General features: G+C 40.6%; 2 protein-coding genes across 2 annotated transcripts in view; one reads left to right on the forward strand and one right to left on the reverse strand.

Annotated features, from left to right (window-relative positions):
- Window positions 1-3,080, forward strand: part of LTN1 (listerin E3 ubiquitin protein ligase 1) — a 34,551-nt gene extending 31,471 nt beyond the window's left edge. The window contains exon 30 of the mRNA XM_054056590.1: window positions 624-3,080. Within this exon, the coding sequence (XP_053912565.1) occupies window positions 624-686 (63 nt within the window). The 3' untranslated portion in view covers window positions 687-3,080. The remainder of the gene's footprint in view (window positions 1-623) is intronic.
- A 1,544-nt stretch (window positions 3,081-4,624) lies between these two features.
- Window positions 4,625-9,983, reverse strand: N6AMT1 (N-6 adenine-specific DNA methyltransferase 1). Its single transcript, XM_009567176.2, has 6 exons — window positions 9,733-9,983; window positions 8,596-8,685; window positions 7,854-7,944; window positions 6,874-6,957; window positions 6,022-6,163; window positions 4,625-5,016 (listed from the first exon to the last, which is right to left on the reverse strand). Exons 1-6 carry the CDS (start codon window positions 9,873-9,875, stop codon window positions 4,910-4,912), a joined length of 657 nt encoding a protein of 218 aa, XP_009565471.2. The 5' UTR covers window positions 9,876-9,983; the 3' UTR covers window positions 4,625-4,909.
- Between the last annotated feature and the right edge of the window lie 1,780 nt (window positions 9,984-11,763).

Raw genomic sequence — 11,763 nt, forward strand, 5'->3', positions numbered from 1 at the left:
TTGTATAGATTTTGTGCTAAGTTGTAAGGGCATGTAATGAGAGAGGAATTGCTATATTTCACAGATAATAACTATCTGTTTTGTGTTCACTTAGGACTTAAACAATTACATGTTTGTAGGGTGTAGCAACAGCATCTCGTTATCACCTCAGATATAGAGATAGAAAAGGTTAAATTTGAATTTATGCAGCATGCTCTTTATTAAACTCTGCTCATCTGGATAATTAACATTTAATCATATCCAAGTCATCACAGACACTAGCTGTATGGTTACAGAGTACACTGGAATAGGCTGGCATCTGTTTAACCATACAATAGAGGAATTATTACTGCTTTAAAAATGCTAGATTTTTATTCTAAAATGAGACTGGATGAGAATTCCTTTGTGTCAGGTCCTTTAGAATAAAACTTAAGTATTGTATGCATATAATACGTGTATATACACGTATGCATACACAAGTCGGCAGGTTGAACGAACCAAGAAACAGTAAAATAACCCTTTCTAAGTATAGTTAATGTTTCCATAGTTATATTCATTGGCAAATAAGTTATTATTGGTGATAATCCAGTGTTCCTGATATTCAGCTTGTATTCTTATAATACACAATTCTGTTTCTCTTCCAGTACAAATGGTTCACATCCAGCACCAAATCCACCTGTCCACTCTGTCGAGAGATATTTTTCTGAAGTAAAATGGTCTTTCTTCTTCCTGTGAGCTAAGTAATGAAGAGGAGGCAATAAACTGTATGTTGAAAGAAGCTAACTTGGAATACTGTCAGTTACTTTAAATTCTTGACTAGTGGGATATGACCCATATTTACCTCTGGACTGTTTTTTGTAAGTTTGAAGATTTCTCTTTGATATAAAGAAATATATGAGAATAATTTATTTTAATTTGTATATTTTTAAGGCATTGAGATATGTTACAAATTCAGACATAATGTAGAGTTATACCTGAAAAGTTGTATTTAGGCCACAGCATAGGTGATTAAAACCTCTTATTTTAGGTATATTGTAACACAGTGTCATGCACTTAACCCAGATCGTGCCTCTCAATGTAACAGGTGAATTTAACCTACGTGGCATAAAGACTTGATTTTTGATTATAGTGGGTTTGTAATAGTTCCTCTTATGGGAAAAAAGAATGCTGTTGCTGTTAGACAATAAGGCATGGAACTGGGGTGATAACCATCTGTTAAAGCATATATTTTAAACAGAGCATGCGCTACATTAACATGTTTATAAACTGAGCTTTCACCTTTCCTAGTCTTGTTTTCAAAAAAGACCCCTCAGCCATCCAGCACCCTAAACCCATGAAAGCCCCAGTAATTAGAGAGAGAATACAATCATTCCTGCATGACAATGGAGAACACTACCTATATATTGACAATTGGCTTTTAAAGAGAAGGCATGCACAGTGATCAATTCTTGCTTTCATTGTTTCAGTTAACATCTTCATTAACTGGCAATGTAACTGTCATTGAAAGTACACTGTACTTCAACTGTCCTATAATAATAAGGACTCTTAAGTGAACATGTCATGTATCTGAATTTAAGTCTTCAACTATACATTTTTTCATGCGTTTTTTTTAACAGCAGTAGCATACTAATATATTCTAACTTAGATGGTAATTGTGGTGGATTTCTTTGATAAAGGGGGGAATAAATGAATTTTGTCAATCTCTGTAGTTTCTGGATTGCTGTCTCTTCCTCTATGTAATAAACTTTCAGAAATTAATAGCATAAAATTTCAGATGCCAAGTTTATAGCATAGTCAATTGGCTGTACCTCGGTAGCTATTTTTTTAGATTCTCCTGTTTTCCCAAAGTTGGTCCCTTTTGAGATTACAGCTCTAGAAATGATTTTTAGCTGTTGATAACTTAAGCCTCTTTTTATCAGGAAACACTGATCTTCCAGTGGAGAAATTTCTTGACATATTTTGGGAGAGAATGGAAAGGATTTAAAACTGGTATTGAAAAGGTGAAACTCAAAACACAGATTAAGGAGGAAGTTGATAGTATTGTTTTCATAGTTACTGATACTGAAACTCCAGCATTGTCTCCATTGTATCACTTTATTTCAGACAAAACTAATTATTCTAAACTACTTATTTGTAAGTTCAAGATCTGATATGAAGGCCAGTTGTGGTTAACCAGGTATTGCTGGAAAAGAGTCACCTTAACTTCTCACAGACCCTAACTTGCAAATTGTCAACTACTAGCAACCTGGTGGAGAGCTCTTGTCTTGATTCTGGTAGAACAAAGAAGTGCAGATGCTTGCAAATCAGCAGTTTGTCTTTTGACATCGGTACTTGCTGAGAATCTAGGGGAGCAGAATTTTTTGCATTCTTCTTCGATGTTTGACACTACACAGAAAGTCTCTATGTACTATGCATCTTATTCTCACGTGCATTGGATGCAGCAATATGTCTCCCAAAAGTCTCCAGAAACAGTGGTGCATTCTTTAGTCTTCTAAGAGAAGGCAGTAGGTGTGCCCTGGCAAACACTAACGTGTATGTGCAGACCTCTGCGTATGCATAGTGAGTTTCAAAATCTAAAAAAACCAGGAATCTGTTCTTACAGAACTCCCCTACATTCTAACTTGGATTGCATTTTGCTAAGTACTTCCACTAAAGTTCCAGCAGACAGCATTACAGTGAGGCCAGGATAAAGTGGATGCATATAGTTGTGAAGAATGTAGATGTAATTCGTGTCAGAAAACTCAATGTAACGCCTGTTGGTGCACGACCTGCAAATTAGCATTACAGACGATAGGGTAAAAGGCCTGCTGGAATGATTCGGAGCCTGAGTAAGGACCCCCTAGGGAGGCATGGAACAATAGCAGGAGACTGCGGATTAACTTGATAACGACCTGAAAGATACCTCGTGCAGGAAACCGAGTTCAAAGTACAGAAGTGAAGATAAGGAAAATGAAAAGGAGATCGCCACATGGACAATATCGACCTGCAAAATAATATAAAAGGAACTGAGAACTCGGACTTAAGTGTGCGTTGTTGGTGGAGCGGAGACTCCCCAGCGCACCCAGCGCTGTTTGCTTCTAATGCTTTCCCATATAAATATAATAAAGCAATCTTTTGCATAAATTACGATTGATTATTTATAACATAGTTCCCTCTCCAAATACTCATTTGTGAGATAATCCACTGCAATCCTGTTTTGTTGAAAGCACGTTATGTTTTATTACACTTTTTGTTCTAACCTTCTGTTCTGATTTTGTTTACTCTGTCCTTTGTAATTTAAAACTTAATACGCTGTTGAGCATTGTGGCCTACTGTGCGAGATGACTGCCCCTTTTAATCTTTGATTACCTCTTTAAAAAGTAATTCTTTAGTTGTAACTGAATGCTACAGAGTAACCAAAAATTCCTTTTGTTAAACTTGATTCTATTATGTATATTGACTACATCTTAAAATTGTCTTTTGATGTAGTGATTCTTGCTCAGCAACCTAACTGTACACAAAAGTGGTTAACAACATAAAACAAGAGTGGTCTAAGGATCACAGCATTTTGGTTTGTTCATACTGCCCCATGGCTGTAATTATAACCTCAAAATCCATGACTCAACATAAAAGCAAAATTGCTAAACATAAAACCTCCCCTCCCTAACAGTTTTGTAAGGGAAAATGGAGGAAAAAAAAAAAAAAAAGTGGCTTAACAAAGGGTCCGTTGTCAAGTCAAGAAGTTCTAGAAGTAGGAAGTAGTTGACCTGAAGTATGACTTCTCAGAACTGACTAGCTGGTTTTATGCTGCAAGAACTTTGCTTGAATTCTTCAGTGGAAAACTGTGGAAACATGTTGTTTCATAGATGGCCACAAAGCTTTCTCTCATTTTTCTAACTCTGGCATTCCTTAGACAAGTCGTTCAGAAGGTAGGTGTCAACGAAGTCCTGAGTCCAGCCTAATTTTCGTCAATGAAATTTTTTTCAGATTCAGTAGTTTCAAGTACTAGAATTCCTTGTATATAGCATAAATGTCACTTAATATGATGGAGTCTTCCCTCTAAACCCTTCTAGTGCATGTTTGTGTTCTCATTCACTTTTGTCTATACAAAAACAAATTGACAGAAAAGTTACTAAAGCAGATATATTCACTCTGTTTGAATTGTTGAATTGAATTATAGTGTTGCTCTTCAGTAGTCTTCTGTGGTGGGAAATGGTGATTCTTAGCATGGAAAACAATCTCCACTACACACTTCCTGCTATTCAGTCCTCTTTGTTTTCTACAGGATGGTATAAGGAACAACTTTTATGCCAGACCAGTGTAAGTTGACTTCTGACTGCTATGACTCAAAAGCAGCTTTTCACGTTCCATTGTGGCAGAATACTTCAAATGGTCCAGCTCGGTTTGCAGTCACACTTCTGCAAACAGTACCTACCCTTCTTATGTGTTACCCTTCTTATGTGTTCCCTGCCTGTCCCAAAACTCCTCTCCTGTCTCCTAAGAAGTTTTTTGGGTAGCCTGATACTGTATCAAAATGAGTAACATTGAGTCAAAATATAAACCCAGAATAGGTATAGAGTAGGTATTAAGACAACAAGAATTACACCAAGTACGTTATTTAAATAAGCCACAATAACAAATATACAAATACCTATTTACAGAGGAAAATCTTCAGTGCTTAAGTGCAAGTGCAGCAGGGTAGAGTATTTCACAGTTCCCCCACAACTGTCCTGTGGATAGCCAGAGGATCACTGTACCCCTCACAACAGGAAACAGCTGGTTAACATCAAGAATAAAATATAAATGGAGTCCTGTTCAGTTTCACTGCAGTAATCAGGAAGTAAATCTACACCTTACATGAGTGAAAATCTTGGCTCAAAAAATGATGTGACAAGTTCAATGCTCTGGTGTTCAACTGCATGCCTAGTAGCTTGAAGAATAAAAGCAGTTATCAAGACTTCCTAAATTTGAGGATAGTAAGCATCTCTTGTCCTGCTTGTCTGGAAAGTACTCGTGTGCCTTCTAAGCCACATTTCTTCATTGTTTCCAGAATTTCATCTGTAATTGAAAGTGCAGCGTTAGAACCAAGTTTATATAGAAAACAGCTATAAGAGGTATGCTTAACTATCTACCAAATATAAGCTGTAAAGCAAAGACTGTAAGTTGTCCACTTACTCTTTCAAACAGTAATCTTTTATGCAAAGTAGTTTTCCACCAAGAACAAGTAGTTTACAATTTACTAACTAAAGTTCTGTATTTTGGAATCAATGGCAATGAACTATTCAATTCTGAAGCTAATTTGTAGGAGGAACTGAAATTTGTAGGCCTTCTCTCAAAAGCTGCCTAATCAATCAAGTGTGAAAGAAGAATCTTCTTCAAACTACTTGATAATGGATAGCCATTAAGAATTAGATCTGAAGGCACAAGGCTGAATCTTTTGTCTACACTTCAAAACAAAAGGCTTCACATTTCCAACTATATGCTTTAGCTTTACAGCGCCACTCTAGTTAAAGAAAAAGGGTTGGCCTGGCCTGGCTTTGTTACTTGGTTCAGAAGATTTATAGTCACCCTTAGGACTTGGAACTAAAGTCTTGCAGAGCTGTTGGGTTCAGGACCTACATATTACGATTTTCCAAACTAGCCTAGAGAGTTTTTAGTTTTGATAAACTTGCTTATATTTTTGGTCTAGCTCACAATAAATGGATGCACAAGGCATGAATTCACAAAGAGGATTCCCGGGGGTATCAGGTTATGTAAAAGTCCTTCTGTAAATCAGAACATCCAGACAAGCTTGAAAGATGAGAAGCATGAATCCACAGAGATGCCCTGTTTTGTACGAAGCATGCAGATACACTCTAGCTGTCTGCAGCATTCTTAAAAAATGACCTAGAACACCTACATGAATTCATGCTGTCAATCTTCAGTTAGTGGCTATTGCCACATGTTAGCTTTAACTGATGTTTTGTACTACTTCTTTACCGAAGTCTGATCACTGCTGTGATCAATGTTTTAATACAGTGAAATCAGTTTTGGCACACTTAAGGGTCCAAAGGAAGTGATCACCTGGATTATTTTCTTTAATTGTGACCAAATAAAATAATCCTCCTGGTGAAAGTAGGTCTGGTACTAATGGAAAAACTCTATCCATTACTTCTCTGCCCTTTTTGCCACCGGCCCAGGATGCTTCTATTCCATGGCTTCCCACCTAGAAGAATGAACACAAAGGTTGTCTTAATACAGAATGATAAGAGACGTCAGTGGTACTTAAAAGGACAAGATCACCATAATGTCTACCTTATGTGCCTGCCACTGGAAATCTGACAAACTTTGATTCAGCAGGTTAGTTTATGCAGTAAAATTACTTCAAAACTACTGCCCAGGTGATGAACGTAATACTTTTAATTCAGCTTAAGACAGAACTTCAAACAAAAAGAGCTACATTTTGTCACGTGCTTTTTATGTATTTTCTTGTGATGTTTCATGAGCTTGTTTGCCAAATGGAAGGTGGCCTGAAGACCCCTTGTTCTTGGGTCGAGTTCTGAGATTTAGAGTCTACAGAAGCAAAGCATATTTACTTTGCATGGAACAAATGCATTTTTCATTGAAAACTTCTATAAGAATATAGCAGAAATATTAACAGAAGTTAAAAGCAGAAATCTTAACAGAGTTTATACTTGATGGAGAAACTAGGCATTGAGAAGGAGCAGCTAGCAACCCTTATTACCATGTAGTGTTTTTAAGCAGCTCTAGTAAATCCCTTTCACTAAATCAGTGCTGTTAAAGCAGTGCTGGCCCTACAACATACTTTACTATTTAAAAAAAAACACTGCAGTTTTCATACCAGTGCTTATTTGATTACCATCTCTCCTCTGACAGTAGAAATACCATTTTTATTGTGTTTCAATTTCTTCCTACCTCTTCAGAAGAAGTTACCACGTATGGTGGATTAAATAGCAGTAGATCGACCTTCCCGTTTAATCTTGGAGACAGTCCTTTAACCTACAGATGAAATTGACGATTCATTTGGTTTTGGGTTTTTTTAAACATAAAGAATGCAAACACTTTGTAAATATACAGTTAACATAGTCCTGGATACTCTGAGCATTTCAGAAATACTAAACTTTATTTTTTATACGCAAAAGAAGAATCAAGAAGTAGTACCTGTGCACAGCAGAATAATTTTAATAGTCTTAGGACTATGTATGGGATGTAGAAGAGCAAGATACACAAATGCACACACAATGGTAGTACTTTATTCTTATGGTGTTCAAAATTTGAATTAGATATAAAAGAACTTAGAATTTATCATTGGTTAACATTTGCTGCCCCAAATGAATAACCAACCTGTGACAACTGTAGTTCAATTCCCAAGTATGAGCAGTTGTTCATCCATTTTAGATCACGCTTATTATTGCTCATCTTAATCATCTTTGATAAATATATTCAGGGTACTTCAAACAAGTATTTTGTTAAAGAGATGAGAAACTTAAGCTTTGCTCCACGTAAAATTTTATAAGAAACAAAAAGTAACAACATAGTTCCTAATTAGATTAGAAAGAGCTGAAAAAACAAGAACTGCATAGCATTAAAGGAAGGGCTATGACGAGTTCTTTGTGCAGCATTCCCCAAACAATATCTAAATAATTTATTTTTTAAATTAATTCAGTTAATTTTTAAAGCTTAAATTTGAATTCTAGAGCTTGAGTAGTTTGCTTTCCCTTCTTTCAGAAACACTTTGGGATTTTGTTGGGTTTTTTTCCATCTGTGCTTATTAAGAAAATGTTTGCTGTAGACTTTATGGTTACTTTTGTGTATCTCTAATTAAAAAAATGAAAAAAACCCCTATAAAACAAATTACAAAAAGTATATATTAATTATGGAAACATGAATCTTACCAAGTCAGTAATCACTGGCTGAAGGTGAACATTGTTGAGCAGAGCTGTCTCCTGTGTACAGTAAGCTGCCATTGGGTTGATATCTGTACAGCTAAAAGCAAAATATTATGAAGTGTAAGTTATCACTGCTGTATCTGGATGTTTAAACCTGTGAACCACATGCTAATTTACCTACTCTCAATGAAAATATCCTTCCTATCATCCTTTACTTTGCAAATAAATGGCAAAAAAACAAACGCTAGTAAAATACACATGATGTATCAACAGCTAAACCACCCAACACTACACTGGAAATTTTAACGACTTACATGTTTGAAAGCAGAAGTATAGGATTTCCTTTTCACTGATAACTATGTATAAATATATAAACATGCAAGTCTCTAGTAAAATTCAGTTACTGCCAACACCCAGGTAACTAATGTTATGTCATCAGACCCCACTAAGACTAGTCAGTGGCTAAAATATAGAATTCATCCCAGCAAACACAAGTGTAAGCTTAGCAATTTGTCTAAGAAGTGGGAAAATGGAATTTAATCACACAATTCTTTATTTGTTAAAGAACCTGAACTAAGTAGTTCAGAGGGTTTTTTGGCTTTGATTTCTATATCTGAGAATTGAGCTGAGCTAATAATTTTTGTGAGAAGAGTGGTTTTTAAAAGGTGAAAATTAGAAGTATATATATGAGGGCTAAGTACTCTTTGCTATCGCATGCAATGGTTTAACTAAATGCTATTAAACTTACATATACAATGCACTGGCTCCGATAATGGAAGAAGCTAGAAATGTTGAAACCACACCAGATCCAGATCCTATTTCAAGGCAGATCTCAACTCTAAAGAGAGAAAACTCTGGATGACTTTTATTGGTAACATATAAGAGCACCTGCAACAGACACAGAATTAATAAAGACGGTGTTATGAAACCTGCTGCCAAAGTCCCCTTCTCCCAAAAAGACTGAAATGCTTGCTGCTCCCATGGCCCTGAAAGCCCACATTATGTTAGAATCATAATGGCTGGAAAAGACCCACATGATCATCAAGTCCAACCATCTGCCCAATGCCACCATGCCTACTACACTGTGTCCCAAAAGATGTTGTCTGTTTCATGATGGCTGCCAGGCCTCCTTGTGCTCATACAGGCGATTCCTGGGTATTGCAAGCCACTGGGTGCCTAATATTAAAGTTTACATTAAATGCAGAACCTCAATAGTACAGGCTATGTTTCTACAGCATTTATTACACATTTATTGCAGCAAGACTTAACTCCACAGGTGTCATCATCACCATGAAGCCAGACAATGAATGCAGGGCTCAAATACAGAATATACCTCGAGAGCATTTCAGCTATCTCTGGACGGCCAGCAGTGGCAGGCATATGATCTGCTCCTCGGGTGATTTCTATACTGATTATAATTATGGTGACAGTTGAGAAGATTATAGAATCATAAAATAGTTAGGGTTGGAAGGGACCTTAAAGATGACCCAGTTCCAACTCGCCTGCCATGGGCAGGGACACCCCCCACCAGACCAGGCTGCCCAAGGCCCCATCCAGCGTGGCCTTGAACACCTCCAGGGTTGGGGCATCCACAGCTTCCCTGGGCAACCTGTGCCAGTGCCTCACCACCCTCATGGGGAAGAAATTCTTCCTAATGTCTACTCTACATCTGCCCCTCTCCAGTTTATACCCATTCCCCCATGTCCTATCACCACAAGCCTTTGTAAACAGTCCCTCCCCAGCTTTCCTGCAGCCCCTTCAGGTACCGGAAGGCCGCTATGAGGTCTCCCCAGAGCCTTCTCTTTCTCCAGGCTGCACAACTCCAACTCTCTCAGCCCCTTAGCAGAGGGCACGGGCAGCTTCCTCCCCCCACCGCCGAGCCTACCGAGCCTCCCTCAGGCCGGCCGCGTCCTGCTCCAGAGCATCCAGCAGCAGGAAGGTGTCCTCGGCCGGCTCGTACACCTCCCGGAACGGCCCTTGCGGACCCACGTGTTCGAAGCGCGGCGTAGGCAGCGGGGGCACCGCCATCGTTTCCTCAACTTGCCCCCTTCCCGCCCCGTGGGCGCGCCCACCGTGCTGAACACGGATGGGGGCGGGCGGTACCAAAAGCGTAGAGAGGGGAGGGACACGACCCGACACTCGCGCCGCCAATAGGAGTCCGCCGGCGTGGCCCCGCCCCCAGCGCGAGGCTAAGGGGACCATTGGCTGCGCTGAGGGGGCGGAGCCTCCGCCCTGCGGCACGGGGAGGGCGGGCGGTACCAAGAGCCTGTGTTGTTTGAGGTGGGGGGGACGGGGTATGGACCCGGGCACGTGCGCGGGCCCGGCGCGAGGCTGAGGGTGCCACTGGCGGGGTGTCAGCTGTGGTTGCGTCCTTTGTGCGAGTCAGGTAGTACGTGGCAGGGAATGATGCGGCTCCCAGGGGGATGTCAGCTGCATCGTTCAGTTGGCCCAGCGCTATAAAATCTAATGATAGGGGCTGAGGGAATGGCAGGAAGATGTGCCAGGAGAGAGTTAGGCTGGATATCAGGAAAAGGTTCTTCACCCAGAGGGTGGTGAAGCACTGGAACAGCTCCCCAGGGCAACAGTCACACTATCGAGTCTTGACAGTATTCCAGAAGGAATTGGACAAAGCCCTCAGACACACAGTGTGAATGTTGGGGCTGTGCCCCCATACGAACATGATGCGAGGGCTGGAGCAGCTCTGCTATGGGACAGGCTCGGGGAGTTGGGGTTGTTCAGCCTGGAGAAGAGAAGGCTCTGCGGAGACCTCAGAGCAGCCTCACTGAACTCCCAGGAAAGCTGGGAAGGGACTTTTAGTACAGCTTCATCACAAGTGGAGGAGGAAGAGCAGGCACTGATCTCTCTGGTGACCAATGATAGGATCTGAAGGAATGGCAGGATAGGATCCAAAGGAATGGCAGGAAGATGTGCCACGGGAGGCTTAGGTTGGACATCAGGAAAAGGTTCTTTGCCCAGAGGATGGTGGAGCATTGGAACAGCTCCCAGGGCAGCAGTCATCGCACCAAGCCTGACAATATTCCACAAACATTAGGACAAAACCCTCAGACACATGGTGGGAGTGTTGGGATTGTCCTGTGCAGGGACAGGAGCTGGACTCCACGATCTTTGTGGATCCCTTCCAAGTATGAAGTGTGCGTAGCAATCCCCACAGCAGGTGACCTTGCTGTTCCTGAAGACTGTGTGAAAGGGACCTGCTACTCTTGCTAATTATTTTTGTATCCACTTCCCAAACTAACTGCTCCATCGTGAGAAGTACCAGCTTTGCGCTGCGTGTTAGCAGGAAGACAGAAAACAGAGGTGCTGAGGAAGTTTCTAAGTGGTAATTCCATAGCGAAGCACACAGGGCTAAGACCTACATTCTCAGCCCTGAAAGCCAACTATATCCTGGGCTGCTATCAAAATAAGTGTGAGTAGCAGGTCAGGGGAGTTGATTCTCCCTCTCTGCTCTTGTGAGCCCTCACCCAACGTACTGCCTTCAGTTGTGGAATCCTCAGCGTGGGAAAGACATGGATCTTTTAGAGCAAGTCCAGGGGGGGCCAGGAAGATGATCAGAGGGGTGGAGCACTTCTCCTGTGTGGACACACTGAGAGAGATGGGATTGTTCAGCCTGGAAAAGAGAAGGCTCCGGGGAGACCTTATACTGACCTTCCAATACTTAGAGGGGGCATACAGGAAAGCTGAGGAGGGCCTCTTTATCAGGGAATGCAGGAAGAGAATGAGGGGTAACAGTTTTAAGCTGAAAGAGGGAATATTTGGATGAGATATTAGGAAGAATTCTTTTACTGTCAGGGTGGTGAAGCACTGGCACAGGTTGCCCAGAGAAGTTGTGGCTGCCACATCCCTGGAGGTGCTCAAGGCCAGGTTGGATGAGGGTTTGAGCAACCTGATTCAGTGG

Source organism: Cuculus canorus, chromosome 1 (assembly GCF_017976375.1).
Source record: "Cuculus canorus isolate bCucCan1 chromosome 1, bCucCan1.pri, whole genome shotgun sequence".
Lineage (NCBI taxonomy): Eukaryota > Metazoa > Chordata > Aves > Cuculiformes > Cuculidae > Cuculus > Cuculus canorus.